Source organism: Ricinus communis, chromosome 2 (genome assembly GCF_019578655.1).
Source record: "Ricinus communis isolate WT05 ecotype wild-type chromosome 2, ASM1957865v1, whole genome shotgun sequence".
Classification (NCBI taxonomy): domain Eukaryota; kingdom Viridiplantae; phylum Streptophyta; class Magnoliopsida; order Malpighiales; family Euphorbiaceae; genus Ricinus; species Ricinus communis.
Window position 1 is genome coordinate 29,747,625 of NC_063257.1, and position 16,110 is coordinate 29,763,734.

Genomic DNA, 16,110 nt, shown 5'->3' on the forward strand with positions numbered 1-16,110 from the left:
ACTCTGTCCAACATATGTGGAACCACATTATAACTATTTGAATAGCTTAGAAGATCAACTCACTTGAAGAATTCACATTTTTGAGCTAAATCATATCGTGCTCATCCACGAAATTGCCTCTCTTTAGTTCTATACCTCATTGATGTCTTCATGGGAGATGGCAAACCACAACCAAATTTCTTCATAGCTACTTCACTATTTCTAGAAGATTATGAATTTATTTTCAAATCTCTCTTGATTGATTTTCAATATTTTTTTGATTTAGAAATATTTTGACTTAAGGAATTATTGATTTAATTTTTTATTATTTTGTAAATAGGGATTTTTGATTTGGAAAGAGGATTTTATTTTATTTTAGAATTTACTAAATATCCACATCATCTAATTATTATACGGTGGCAAAAAATTAAATATGTCATATCACCGCTGTTATAGATTTGACATTAAATTGCTAACGGATTAACATATAGAGTACTACATTGTTACAAAAAAAATCATCATTTGTGTCAGAAGGTAAAATCACACTGTACAAAATCTTACTTCCCCAAAAAGATATCTAACAGCAAATGTAGCAGAATCAAAACTTAGTTACCATTAACTAGATCTTTAAAGAAGAGATAACAAGGTACAGCTATAGTCAAAATCTAGGCAGGTAATTGTAATGTGCCTTTTCTTTTTCTTAATCCAAAACTCATATCTGCATTATTTGACATTTTGCGACAAGTTCAGGGGGCAAGAAATAAAAAATCAAATTTGCCATTTGTCATTATATTATAGGCGTTACAAAGACAGAACCCTATAGAAAAAAAAGAAAAAAGAAAAAGGAAAAACCCTCCGGAAGGGAACCAAAACGTCGCTCTGCTCTGCTCGCACTCCTGTACAAAGAAGCTGAGTTCAAACTGAAAATCTAATAAAACCCTAAAAATTGGCGAAAATGGCGGGGACAAGTGAACAAGACATGAGTGGTTGGACTGATCTTCTACACTCATCCACTAAGCTTCTCGAACAAGCTGCTCCTTCTGCTCAGTTCCCTCCTCTCCAGGTCCACTTTCGGTTTTTTCTTTGTTATTCTCTTATCAATCAATTCTCGATAGCTTTAGCTTAATCTGCATTTTTTTTGGCTATTTCGTAATATTAACTGTTAATTTCATGTGCAATGTTTCAGAGGAATTTAGATCAGTTAGAAGCATTATCTAAGAAACTCAAGGCTAAATCCTTGAGAACTGACGCTCCTACTCAATCTATCGCTGCCACAAGGTACTGTCCCTTAAAAAATTTGTCTCCTTATGGTAAGTTTTTGAATTTTTTATTTAAAAAATTTATTTAGCTACTTTTAGTTTTCAAAATTTTGAGTTTATTCATCTTGTTTTTATATGTATATATACTCTTATATGCTGGTCCATTCTCTCTTTCTCTCTCAGGCTTCTTGCTCGTGAAGGAATTAACGCGGAGCAGCTTGCTCGAGACCTTAAGTCTTTCGAATTGAAGGTAGAAAACTTCTTTCATTCTAGCTTAGTAGTGGCTGCAGGATTGTAAACTGTGTTGAAACCAGAGTAGTTCATTTGTTTATTATGTTTTCAAGTCCCTTTCTCTTACTGTTTCTTTTTTTGGGTAGTTGTCTTTGCTCATCCTTGGCTGTTTTCTCCCTGTTTCTATTTGAAGACAGTATTTGAGGATGTCTTCCCTGCTGAGGCTACAACTGTTGAAGAATATTTGCAACAGGTACTTTATGTCCTTTCTTGTGCTTAAAATTGCTTCTGCTGTTCTAATGCTGCTTGTATACTTTGTCTATGATTTTCTCATTTGTTTGGATCTTTTAAAGAGTACGATGAACCATTTATTCCTTTTTTCTTTGAAGTGACTACTATAAATATGGGGTATGCATTTTACGCATATTTGGTTGTAGGTTCATGAAATGGCAATGGTGTCAGCCATACAGGAAGCTCAGAAGGACAGCCTGAGAAGCTTTAATGATTACATGCTGAAAGTTTTAGAGGTCAGTATGTGTATGGAATTAGTATTGTCATCAGTGGATTTATAATAATAAAAAATTACTATGCAAACATAGTTCAGGACAACTACTTTTAGATTTTCCTTTTCCAGTTATTATTATTACCGCTATTATTATTATTATTATTATTATTATTATTATTAATTTAATTTTTTACATTTTCAAGAATTTATGTGGTTAACTCTTGGAACAACATGTGAATTAACCTCGTTCAACACTATGATGTCCTAAGTTCAATTAATCTTGCTAATGAATTATGTTTAGTTTATTACCTCCTTTTTCAGTAAGAAAACAAGTAGTTCTCTAGTTTCCGCATTCACTAGCAATACATATGTTTGTGTGCACAATTGGATATGCACGTTTACACATACATTTATGTTAAGTATGACAAATATTTTATTGATATTTTGCATTCTTTCTTTTCTCTTCAAGATCATAGAATTCATTTACTTCTTTTCGGCCCCTATTTTTCATGTCCTTGATCAATGTGAAAAGAAAAAAAGAATAATAGAATTCAATAAAAGCTAAGGCCTTGTCTCTGTTCTTAAATATTGCAGGAAGATTGGCAAAAGGAAAAACGGGACTTTCTTCAGAGCTTGAGCCGGATTTCGGCATTACCTAGGACTAACGCGATTGAAACAAGTAGTGGAGGTACTCGTTCAGGTCAAATAGCATCTGTTGCTTCCAGCCCTCAGGCTTCTTCTGGCCCAATTGGCATGGAGCTTGTACCTTTAGCCAACATGCCAATCTTGGAGAAAAAAGCTTCAGCTTATGCTGAAGTTGTGAAGAATTTGAATAATGCAAGAGAGCATGGCTTGCAATTTAAGGTAGTGTTTTTTCATATTACTTTCAAAATTTTTTGTTTGCATCATTTTGAGACACTTCGGATAACAGAAGGGCATGATTCATGTCTAATTAGTGCACAAAGTGCTAGAGGTTGGAGTTTTCTCCCTCCTTCAAATCATTCTTGAGAATAAACTTTAAAAACCTGTACCTCTTGGCTCAGACATTAATCACTAATGAAGTACATTGCTAAGTAGCGAAGATAGCAGCCTGCAAGCACCTAACTCACAAACACATATCCAATAATCAAGTAAGCTATTTTCTGGGCAAAATACTGTCAGATTAAAAAGTCTAGTCGACTTTGTGTCTCAACAGTCAACAAGTTGTTTGTTTAAGCTGTCTTGTGAACCTCACATCTATGCAAATAAGCTCTTTGAAGGCTGATGGGCCATTTTACTTTAAATCATTGTTAGAAGGTTGCTCATTTAATCTCTTTTTTATTTTATGCTTTACTGATTTTTATTACTTTCATAGCCTGCAACAGCCTTCAAGAATGCTTATGATAGTTTGGGTCATGAAGCTTCTGGTGGAAAATCAGTTAACATGCAGAAGATGTGGCATCTTATTCAGGTGCACATGTTATTATTTTACATGGTCTAATCTTAAAAAGAGTGTGTACTGAAAAACTTTGTATCACATTCGTTTTGCTGCTTTCTGTTATATGAATAATTATTGATATTGCTAAGTTGAATATTTTACACTTGCAGACATTGATGGGTGAGAATTCAACCTTTCAACGGAATCTTTCGAGAAAAATGTCATTAGTGATTGGAGCAAGGCGGCATTTAGAATGGGGACATGAAAAGTATATTATGGACACAATACAAAGTCATCCAGCACAGGTAGAAAATAGTATTATTATAATTTCCCGGTGATTAAATTTTTTCAATAATTGAATATTGGTTACCATATCTATGTGATTTTTTTGTTTGATCGCTATTGCTACTTTTTTCTGTCTTAATTTGGTTGTTTGGCTCATTCTTGATTAAGTGGAAACTTTGATATTACTTTTATTTACTCTTCCAGGCTGCCCTCGGTGGTGCTGTTGGAAATTTACAAAGAGTTCGTGCTTTTCTTCGGGTTTGTCTGACTATTGCCATCTGGGTTAACCTTGCAAGTTATGACTTGTTTCATTCTTTTCAAGTTTTGAAGTTCTACTTTTTGTTCTGTTCAGATTCGCTTAAGGGATTATGGTGTTCTAGATTTTGATGCAGGAGATGCACGTAGGCAGCCACCAGTTGATACCACTTGGCAGCAGGTTTTGGACATATTCATATTATTATTTTGTTACTTTTTAGTTGAGATTGATAGAAGTTCATTGGACATAGCTTTTTATTTGTAAATTATAACTAGATTTTGGGTTTGGATGTTGCTTTGGACTTCCAACTTTTAAGATTTGCATTTTATTGACGTTTATAATTTCTCCATTGAATTTTACAAGTGCTTTCATACTAAGAGTAGATTAAATAGTCGTTGTCATTGTGTATAGGTTACCAGCAAGAGAGAGTCTTGTAGTTTGGATTCTATAGCTTAGAAATAGATTATTAACATATGATCTATCCTCTGGCTTTTCTTAATATTGATATTTTTGAACAAGGTCTTTATCTTTTTAGCCTTTATTTTTCTCATGTTTCGAGTAAGCAGGATTTTTCTGTTGTACATGCTGGTGGTATCTTTGTGGAACTTTTAGGACACTAATCCTTGAGAATATCCATATTGCATCAGTTGATGTATTGATGGAGTTCATATAGTAGATCATTTGGTTGTTTACTTGCATCATCTGTTTTAATGGGGTCTTCTTTGGTCTTTCGTTTGTTTTCTTGTGAGCATTCTGATCTGTTGTTGTAATATTTTTATAATCTCTTATTGCTTATGGAGTTGCAAGCTTGAGTAACATTGTATGTAGAAGACTATGGTTCACAATTTTTCACTTTCTTTTGGATGTGCTTTCTTTGCTGTTATGGATATCATGTCAAACTAATAATATGTATATTTCATAATTTCTACTATTGCCAGATTTATTTTTGCTTGAGAACTGGGTATTATGATGAAGCAAGAAACATTGCCCTGTCATCCCGTGCTTCTCAGCAATTTGCTCCTCTGGTAATGATTGTTCTCTTCTTAAGATGCATATTTTTTTTATTCAGCCTACTGATTAGCTTTTCTTTTTACAGCTTACAGAGTGGATTAACACTGGAGGAATAGTGCCTCCAGAAATTGCAGCTGCTGCTTCTGAAGAATGTGAAAAAATGTTGAGAATGGTTGATCGGGTGGGTCGAGGTGCATATGACAAAAAAAAGCTGTTACTATATGCTTTAGTATCTGGTTCTAGGAGGCAAATTGACCGACTTCTGAGAGATCTACCTACACTATTCAATACTATAGAGGACTTTTTGTGGTTCAAGTTATCAGCTGTACGGGACTTCCATGGTGGTACCTCAGCTGTGGTCCTAAATGAAGGTTCAGCGCCGTATAGTCTGGAAGATTTACAGGCTTACTTAAATAAATTTGAGCCATCATACTATACCAAAAATGGGAAGGACCCTCTGGTTTACCCTTATGTATTGCTTTTGAGCATTCAGTTGCTAAAAGCTGTCTTGCATTTGTCCAAGGAAGTTGCAGATGAAGGATATGATATTGATGCTGTCCACATGGCAATTGTGCTAGCAGACCACGGAGTTCTTTCTGAAGTTGCAGGAGCTGGACAAAAACTTGGTATCATGGATGCTTATGCAGAAGTCTCTAGTATAATTAGGCAATATGGTTCTACATATTTACGTCGTGGCAATCTCTTGGGGGCATTGGAATATTATGCACAAGCTGCTGCTGCAGTAGGTGGTGGAGAGGTGTCATGGACTGGGAGAGGCAATGTAGATCAGCAGAGACAGAGAAGTTTGATGCTGAAGCAACTCCTTACTGAGCTACTATTACGGGACGGTGGTATTTATCTCTTACTTGGTCCACGGGGTGCTGGAGAAGAAGGTGAATTAGTGCGATTTTTAAATGACTTTAGAGTGAGACAACAATTTCTGCTTGAAGCTGCCCGGCAATGTCAGGAAGCCGGACTCTATGACAAGGTAAATTTTCTTTCCTGCCTTTGGCTGAGTCTTGGGAATTCTTGGTTTTACATATCTTATTTCTAAGTTCACTCTCTGTTATTGTCTATTGGTAGTTAATAAGTAATGGTGTTCTCTGCTTATGTTGACTATTTCCTTTTCTCAGTCTTCTCATTGTTAATGAGTAATATAATTTTATACAGCAAAACACGATAGTATTATTTTCAGGGGGGGCTCATTACTTGTTGAGAAAACTTTTGCACTCCTATTTCAGTACTTTTAACTTTATTTTATTTAATTTAATTTTTTTAAGTTTTCTTTTTTGTTTCATTTATCTCTCTAATCTGTTTGTGTGTGTATTGTATCATAGAATTCTGTTTGTTTGTCCAGCAAGTAAGATGTTCATCTTTCTTTTACTGATGTGTTATAATATCTTACACTGTTATTCTGATTTTGCGATACATAAGTATTTCTCTTTGTTTGCTATAATTCGTATGAAAAACCAGTCCATAGAAATTCAGAAGAGGGTTGGAGCATTTTCCATGGCTTTAGATACAATTAATAAGTGCTTGTCTGAAGCAATCTGTGCCCTGTCACGTGGTAGACTGGATGGCGAGAGCCGGACTGCAGGTCTCATTCATTCTGGCAATGAGATTCTGGAGACATACAAGTATTATCCTGATGTTAGGTAGGTCATTACTTGACACTTTGAATTCTCATATGCTCTCTCTTAATAGTTATGGCCATGTTTGCAATTTTGTTTATGTTATGTTTTAGGGGAAACTACAAAATTTGCACCTTTTGGTTTATCACTTTAAACTTGGATCTGCGATCCTTTCTATGACAATTTGGGGTATGTGGTTTTCACCGTCAGCGATAATAGCAAATGCAAAAACACCATCCACATTTGCAGAATGTCGTTGATGCGTTCTTTCTTAGTGAACCTTCTTTTAAATTTTATGGAACCTATGTTTAATTTTCTCACAACTTTTATGTTATTTATTATTTTTTAAAGAAAAGCTTACAAATCTGTATGGTAAAATGCATTTTTAAGCCTTGAATTTTTCAGTTTTATTTTATCAAGCCGTCTAATTTTTATTTTGTTTCATTGAGTACTTATACTTCTATTTTTGCTTTTACTGAGTACCTATGGTCCTTAATCAAAGCAAAAATAAAAGTACAAGGGCTCAATAGAACAAACAAACTTGTCATGAAATATGTATAAAAGTCCTTAAAAAAAACCAAAAATAAAAGTGCAAAGGCTCAATAAAATAAATTAAAAATTCAAGGGCTTGATAAAATAAAATAGAAAAGTTCAGGGGCTTAATAATGGTTTTTGCCAATCTGTATTAGGAATCATCTTTCATCAAAATGCCTAAATCCCTAATCTGAAATTTTTTTATATTAGCTCTAACCTAACCCTCACATATGGTCATATCATTATCAAAATCCTAGATCACCATTGGCACCATGTCAGAGTTAACCTTTTCCGTCTTTGTGGTGTTGCAGATGCTGACACAAGCCCATTTTGGAGAAGATTATTTTGCAATTATTATTCGTTCCTGTTTTACTTTAGGATTGTTTAGCATTTTCCTATTTTATTCTCTACACAATGGTTGCACTCTTTACAGGCATTATAGGATTTTGGTTGAAGTAGAATGTTATTGGTACTACATCAAGGAGATCTTTAAAATATGGCGGTCTCTTCACCATATATTTTGGACTATGTCCAGTTATATCGTTATTGAAGATCAGATTGGAATTCAATGGAATGAATCCCTAACTATAAATAATTGGAAGTCATTTGATAAAATATAACCCGTATATATTGGGTGATTTCTAAAGCTAGCATTTTACAGGGCCGAGAAATTATTGAATCAGATAAGATCTCTGAATTTCTTGAAACCACTGATAAATGCTTCTTTGACCTTTATTTTCGTACAGCTTGCATAAAATCTCAGTTTATTATTTAAATTATGTGTTCATATAATTGAATTATCTCGGTATTGATTTCTTCTGACATTGTTTGAACTGTCGACTCAAATGTGGGATTTTCCCTTGAGATGAATTGGACTATTATAATCTACAAGGGCACTAACGTTTGCAGTTTATGAATTCTTATTGACACTTAATTCATTCTCCGTTCTTTTGATTTCTTGCTTAATTTATCTTCTTTACAGCGCTTCATTAGTTTACTGCACACCAACATTATTTTGAAAAAAAGTTCTATATTTTTCTGACCTAGAAGAGCACTTGGCTATTATATCCAGTTTTCAAGAGAGAGATCATGTTTTAGAGCAAGAAACTGTGTTGAGACAGCTTGAGGCGATTTTATCTGTTCACAAGTTAGCAAGATTGGGTCATTATCTTGATGCTCTAAGGGAGGTTGCTAAGCTTCCCTTTCTTCCATTTGATCCACGAGCTCCAGATGCCACTGCAAATTTATTTCAGAATTTGTCTTCTCATGTCCAAGTTTGTGTACCTGACCTTCTTAAGGCCGCTCTTACATGTCTTGACAATGTAACAGATTCTGATGGATCACTTCGTGCTATGAGGGCAAAGGTATGTCGGGATGTTGCCATTTTGTTTCATGTTTCTTCTAGATATTATTGCTCCTTCGGAAGGTTGCTAATTGTCTCGCCAGAATTTTTCATACTTTGGAAGCTGTTCTGTATTCAATTTTCTTAACATCGTATTTGGTAAAAATGAACTCCTTAAGTTTATTTAAAATTCATTTGTAAATCCATATTTTGTCTGTTTGGTATGAATGAAAATTCATTTGGTATTCTAAATCCTTATAATTAATCATAACCAAACCAAATTTATCAAATTTGATAGAATTTCCAATTGATTTCTAGACTTGTGAGGTTATGTTTTATCATGACAAAACTACCCTTGATTCAAGTACATTCTTTCTCTCTCATCCCCCTCTTCTATTATTCACTTGCAAATAAATTATATTAAAAATTCATTTGTAATTGAAATGAATTCTTTGTAGGATTTGAACCAAACACAATTTAAGTAACAGATGCATGCCCATTCATATGCAAAGATACAAGCTTATGCAAGATTACTTTTCAACATGAAGCCACTGAATAAATAAAGCTGATAGAAACCCTATGACTTTCTTTTGCCTCCCTTATTTTATACATCGAGTGGTCTTTGAATTCGGAGTTTATTTTACATTCATCATTTCCTCATTCATGCACTGAGTATCACTCGGAACTTAGTCATCTGAAAGGTTGGCTTGAAATTGATAGAATCATGTGTTTTGCCTTTATAGAACTTGTTGACAGTTTGTTCACCGTCATAGTTCTTTTTAGTTGATTGTAGCTTTTTCAGTCGTTAACTATTTCTGTTGCATTAACAGTTGAATTGCCAGATTATCTAATAGATTTGGCGTGGTAATTATGGTTGACATCTTTGGCCAGTCTAATTTGATGTTGCACCTGGTTTCTAGTTTGCGTTTTATGTTTTTCGCTTTTGGTAAAGGGTTTGTGTTATTTTTGCTCCTTGATAGATGTTTTCATTTGACTTTTGCAGATTGCACAGTTTCTTGCGAACAATATGAGTCGGAACTGGCCTCGCGATTTGTACGAAAAAGTTGCTCGAAGTTTATGAATTAAATGAACTGTGGCTGTTTTCTCTCTCTGAGGCTGAGCTTTCGGGGATAATTAATTGAGGTTATCATCAAGATCTTTGGTCCGTTTTTGAGCTTAAGATGTGTAGTTGAGGCATAGATCAAGGATCTTTGACATGTAAAGGAACAGCCAAGATATTCAACTGAAATATGACAACTAATTTGTCGGTGAGCTAACAGCTTTGGTTTCAAAATGTTTTTTTTTTTCTTTTGACTGTTAACTTGCTGCGTTCTTCGAATAGTTCTCCTCTCACTCTTAAGAATGTGAGGTTTAATGTGTCTGTTGATATTATTAACTGGTAATTGTCAGGTAGCAAGGAGTAGGAAATTTGTGATGGTGTGATAGATTTGTGGTTGAAGTGGTGTTATCTCTTTTTTCTACTGATGTCTTGAAAAATCAGGATATTGATGCTATAGAAGACTCTGGCTGTAGAGCTAGTGAATCAATGCCCTGAATGCTCGTCTTTCCCTCTCCTACAAGATGCCAAGTTGTTGATTGATGGTCAGTAGTTACTAAAAGTTTGGATCATGATTTTTCTTGTTTTCCTTTTATTCATATCATCATTTAAATATAAAGAATAAGAGCAAGATCACGACGCAGAACTGAAATTGCATGAATAAAAAATGATTTCATATCCAAGCTATCATGTAATGAAGCTATTTGAAACGGGAGCGCTTTGACAAAAGTCAGATTAAAATGACTCAAAGTCAAATGATCAAAATGCTTCAAAACTATACCAATTCGAATTTAAGCTTGACACAACCTGATTCTCAATACTATCTAAATGCATAATTTACTCGAGTTTGATTCAAATTTGAAATCATCTGAAATATAATTATTTATTAAAGTGATGTAATTTTTTGTGACATTCAATTATTATTTAAATTAGTAATACTTTTAATACTAATATTCTTAGTTCATTGCTTTCTCTTTTTTTAGTTTTCTCTAACTATTCATTATCTTTTGCCTTTTTCCTAATTAATAATAGGCTCTTGCAGAAATAAGTAACGGAAAGAAAATAAGTTATCGGTAAAAGAGGAGTAATGATATAAACGAAGATGTAAATTTCAAGAAAAAAGTACAGGAAAGTGGGGAAACTTTTGTTTTTACGGTCAATTTTTTTTTTAAACTTCTTTTTATGATTTTTTTTAATTTTTTTTTTATTTATACAGTTTTTTTTATTATGATATCTTTTTGATATTTTATTGGTTTCATTTTAGTATATTTTTGATACTGTTAATTTTTTTTATAATTTTATTTTAATAATATTTTTATATATTTTAAATTGTATTTAATATATTTTTAGTATATTATGGTATATTTTTTGGAACACATATCTTTATATCATTATAATATATTAGTTGCTATAAGAAAACATGTAAGATCGTTCAATTCACGAACATCAAAATAAAATATAAATAAAAACACTAAATCTATTTCATTTGATTGATTTCACAGTAATATAATTTAAAATAATATTCTTTCAGTATCTTATAAATATACTTTTAATAACTTTTTTCAAACAAAGTTTTGAAAAAAAAGTTTATAATAATATAAGTTAGGATCATAAATTTTTGATATCTTTTAGATATACTATTAGTATTTTTCTCTGATGAAATTTTGAAAACATAAAATATAAAATATAAAATATAAAATAAAATATAAAATAATATAAATTAAAAATAATATTTTTTTGATATCTTTTAGGTATACTTTTAGTATTTTCTTTTCAACGAATTCTGAAAGTAAAATTCATAATAATAAAAATTAAAAATAAATAAACTTTAGATATCTTTTAGGTATATTTTTTAATATCTTTTTCCTTACAAAATTATGAAAAAATAAAAAAATAAAAGATAAAAACTGACTTTACAATAATACAAATTAAAATAAGAATATTATTTCGGTATCTTTTATATATACTGTTGGTATACATTTTCTAACGAAATTCTGAAATAAAAACCGTATAAACAAAAGTTTTTGGAAAACAAAAACCATAATTTTTTTTGGCCCCATGAAATTTCTTCTAAATTTTATATACTATGTTTTTATTTGGATTTTAGTCAACATGTTAATTAATTTTCATTAATCACTAAATTATTACGCTTAATTATTTTAATTTTTTTTGTTCATGAGATAAAAAACCAAAACGCACCTAAAATCCAATACGCCTTGGTTTCAATAAATTAATTATGAGATAACCTGAAAGTTAAGCGCAATTCGATAAATTAATTCAGTATCAACCTAAAATCCAAGGTAACTTGGATTGGAGGTAACCTAAGCTCAACTCGCTCTAGTCTTACCTAACTCAATTCAAAAATGAGAAAAATTTAGGGAAATTTATCCAGAATAAAAAGTTTTTAGATTTTCTCTTAAGAAAACTTGCAAAAATACCTTTCAGCTTTTCACTCTTAGGTTTATACCCTTTGTCTATATAAACTTTAAATCTATATGAAAAAGTTAAACAAATCTCTTCCAGAAAAAGGCAAATATGAACTTGATTAGTCCTATATTAGTTTTAGAAATGATTTTGAAAGTAAATTGAACATTAAATAAATAAAAAAAGGCAAAAAACTACAAGGTTTGTTTCAATTATTTGAGAGTAGATTTCAATTATCAACGAGTAAATTGTTTGTCTTGTTAGATATTTGTGTGATTTGGTCAATTTTGTATCAAAATTGATATATTGACACCATTGCAGGTGTTTTATAGTAGTTTAAAAGCTTTTTATTTGATTTTTGAAATCAAATCTTGAAACAAAATATAAACACGAAACTCAGAAAATAGTATATATTTTCCACAAAAACAACGATATATTTTATAATAAAATTTATTGTCTTAAAAAAATTATGATTTATAAATATTATGTTACAAATTGAGTTTTATATCATATTGAATTTATTAAAACTCTAATTTATATGATACATATGTCATTCATATTTAGAAAATCTGAAAAGCAGTCATAAAAGATTTTTTTTTTTTTATAAAATATATAGTGAAATGTATATGTTCAGTATATTGATAAGTGCTAAAAGCACTTACTATTAAGCTCCATTTTATATTGAGTTTACCTTTAATTGGGTTTGATTTGGTTTTTTAAGCTTGGCTTTCAGTTATTTTAGGTATTTTGAGGATAATATATGTCAAAGAGGTGATTGAAATCGAAAAGCATGAGAATTGGGCAAAAGAAAAATATTTCTATCCAAGATTAAGTTCTATACGGGCATGACACGGGAAGCTACACTCCGTGTCACATTTTGGAGTGACTTAAATCAAAAGGGCAAAAACATTTTAGACTGACACGGGGAGCATACGCCCGTGTAGCTTACCTGTGTAAATTGGAAAAGCAGACATAATTGAAGAAAGCTCACACGGGAATATGGCACGCCCGTCACCTAGTCCACATTGGCGAAGCTTTAGAGGATTTACACAGAAGCCTACTCGCTGGTGTGACCCTCCCGTGTGACCTAGAAGGAGAATTCAAACTATGAAAAGTTAAAGACACCACACGGCCGTATGGTTACCCGTGTAATCCCCGTGTGGAATGTTTTATTTTACTATTTAAGGAACTATTAGATTTTATTTTTGGGAGATTCTGTCTGTAACACCCCTACTAAAATGTAACACCCCCATCACATGCTAACCAATAAACATTAGCCAGGAAGCATACAAGCGTCATAGAATATATACTACAGGTATAGGTCAATATGTAGGTTGTTAAGAATCCAGACACAAGGTTATTAACATATAAACATATGATTATACTTAAACATCATTTAACAAGTATTACAAACATCTTCTTATGCCTTATAAGGCATACTTTCATATATATCACATAACTGCATACAAAAATGCATCAGGGAGGAGACTTTACAAACCGGCCCAACTTGAGTAATCGCTAAAAGCTAGACTTTGCATACAACCAACGGATGCACTACTATTTACAACCCTGAAAAGAAAAATTTTGGAGAGGGGTGAGCCTCCAGCTCAGTAAATAAATAATTAACATAATCTATATCACATACACTTAATACAATTTCCACCCAATCACATAACTTACCATGATTCATAGTTTAGGTATAAATTCATACCATTCTACTTAATTCAGTACAATCATCATAGAAGAAATACAATTCAACAATTATGGTTAGTTCTCACGGCTTGTGGATCCCCTTTAATGTGCTGCTCCGCCTCATCCTCACATATCACACACGTAAGCTGCTCCGCCTCATCTCACATTATACACTTTTATAGCCTCTTTAGGCTTTAGCCTCCCAAGGCTTTATATATATATATTTTTTTTCACATGGGAATCCACCATTCACATGCACATATGCACTTAACATCACAATTCAATCATTTCACTTATATCATATTTCAGCAATAACAATTGTTCCACTCAACACCAATCATTTCCATCTCAGTCATTCAAACATAAACAATATTAAGCAAACGCAACCATTTGCGGAACATTTGATTAAATATATGAACATAGCAAATATTAACTATTTACTTACTCAAAATATACTTATTCCTTTAGCATATAAGAACCTCCTTTCTCCACAACTTTCTTTCCAGGCCTTTGAGTACCTGTCAACACATTCATCAATTCACATTTCATGCATATTACAAATATTCATGTAAATGCGAGTTCTAATGCATTACAAGATCATCCCCTCTCTAATTCATAGGTCTAACTCTTCCTCTAAGACTCTCAATTACTGTTTTAATATCCTATAAATATTTTTCATCTAGTTAAATACCAATTTAACTTAAATTAACATCAAATAAATTGCATAAAACTAATCTCCAACATCTCTGTTTTCTAGACAGAATTTAGTACCAAGGTATATTTATTGCTGGGCAAAATTGGCTTAATACAAAAATCTCATATTAAATAGACATATCCGTCTATGTGTCTAGTTTCATCTCCAAGAAGAATTACTCAATTCCGACTTCTATAGATTTAATTATTTTCAAATTACTGAGCAAGGGTCATACAGCTAGTTGTACCCGAGCAGCAATCTGTTTGCTCAATTTAAGCAACCAAAACGGCAAAAATAGCAAAATCACAAAACTACAAAGTTATAGAGGACTCTTTAAAATTTCCATAGACACCAATTAAGCTTAATTTGGACTTATATAACCCATGTTATGCCTAAAATACAGAACATCAAGGTTGCTGGAATTTTGACAGTTTTCTATCTTAACATACTTAAACTTAAATCAAGCTTAATCTTTATGCAATCATTTAATACTCTACTAATTCATGATAATCAGACCTTTAATTAATCAATGAGAGCATCAAATGAAGTTTTTCCAATTTGTAATCAAGAACCCTAATGACAAATTAATAACACTCAAGTAACAACTTACCAATTTCAGCTTTTGGGTTGCTAATATGCTTAAATCCTTTAGCTTTAGCTTGGCTCCTTCAATAGTTGGCAAAATCCTATCTTAATCTTAAGTTTTTCTAGGTATTCCACTCGTCTCTCTTATTCCAAATTTTTTGTTTTTGGCCATGCACGAATTTTAGAGAAATGAAGAGGTAAAATGAGCTTGCTCATGGTTCCAATTTCCAATATTCCTCTCTTAATGCCACCACCTACTAAACTATTTTTATCACCCTAAATTAATTCTTACTAACCATATATAGGTACTAACTTTTAATTGTATCTTTTAAGTCCAATCTATTTACCCAACCTTCAACTATTGGTTCAATTAAGTCTTAAGGCTTAATACACATAACCCAAGTACTTAATCAACTTATCTAAATTAATAATCTAATATCATGCTTCTTATTCTGTACTTATAATTAATATATATATGTTCTCATAAAATAAAAATATCATTGATATACCATCATATGTCCAATGATTAAATGTAAATGCACATAACATGGATGATGAGAAAATGCAAAGTACAACTCTCCCTTCCTTAAGAAATTTCGTCCCCGAAATTTTAACAACTCACCAACATTACAATGGAATAGATGTGGATACTTCTGTCTCATATGCTCTTCTACTTCCCAAGTTACTTCTCTTGGTGAATGATGACTCCACTTAATTTTGACCATAGGAATGTCTTTATTTCTCAATTTCTTAACCCTTCGATCAAGAATTTCTATCGGTTCTTCCACATATGTCAACTTTTCTGTGATTTCTATCTTTGGCTCTGGAATGATATGACTAGGATCTGATCTATATCGCCTCAACATAGAAACGTGAAAAACATCATGAATAGAAGACAACTCTGTAGGTAATGCTAACCTATAAGCCAATGGTCCAACTCTTTCAATAATTTCATAAGGTCCTACATACCTCGGACTCAATTTCCCTTGTTTACCAAACCTTAATATTCCTTTCCATGGTGATACCCGCAAGAAAACTTTATCACCCACAATATATTCCATTTCCCTTCGATGCAAATCAAGCATAACTCTTTTTGTCATCTGTGCTACTTTCGAATTCTTTTAACTATCTCTATTTTATCCACTGTTTCTTGTACCAATTCTGGACCTTCAAGCTGTCTTAAACCTTCAACATCCCATCATACTGAA

At 32.2% G+C, this 16,110-nt stretch overlaps 1 protein-coding gene across 5 annotated transcripts; it reads left to right on the top strand.

Annotated features, from left to right (window-relative positions):
• Positions 1–650: 650 nt before the first annotated feature.
• LOC8284569 (nuclear pore complex protein NUP93A) lies at positions 651–10,080 on the top strand. Of its 5 annotated transcripts, none has more exons than XR_007214777.1 (16): positions 657–1,042; positions 1,166–1,257; positions 1,422–1,488; positions 1,663–1,722; positions 1,907–1,996; positions 2,569–2,838; positions 3,329–3,424; positions 3,562–3,696; positions 3,881–3,934; positions 4,029–4,112; positions 4,871–4,957; positions 5,029–5,931; positions 6,417–6,598; positions 8,181–8,472; positions 9,454–9,718; positions 9,952–10,080. XR_007214777.1 is itself a non-coding variant. In XM_048370949.1 (15 exons), exons 1-15 carry the CDS (start codon positions 935–937, stop codon positions 9,529–9,531), a joined length of 2,598 nt encoding a protein of 865 aa, XP_048226906.1. In that variant the 5' UTR covers positions 657–934; the 3' UTR covers positions 9,532–9,909. The 5 variants fall into 5 exon arrangements, 3 of the variants coding, with proteins under 3 accessions (XP_048226907.1, XP_048226906.1, XP_048226908.1); XR_007214776.1 differs by lacking the exon at positions 9,952–10,080 and adding an exon at positions 9,861–9,909; XM_048370949.1 differs by lacking the exon at positions 9,952–10,080 and having other exon boundaries at positions 9,454–9,909.
• The last annotated feature ends 6,030 nt before the right edge of the window (positions 10,081–16,110 follow it).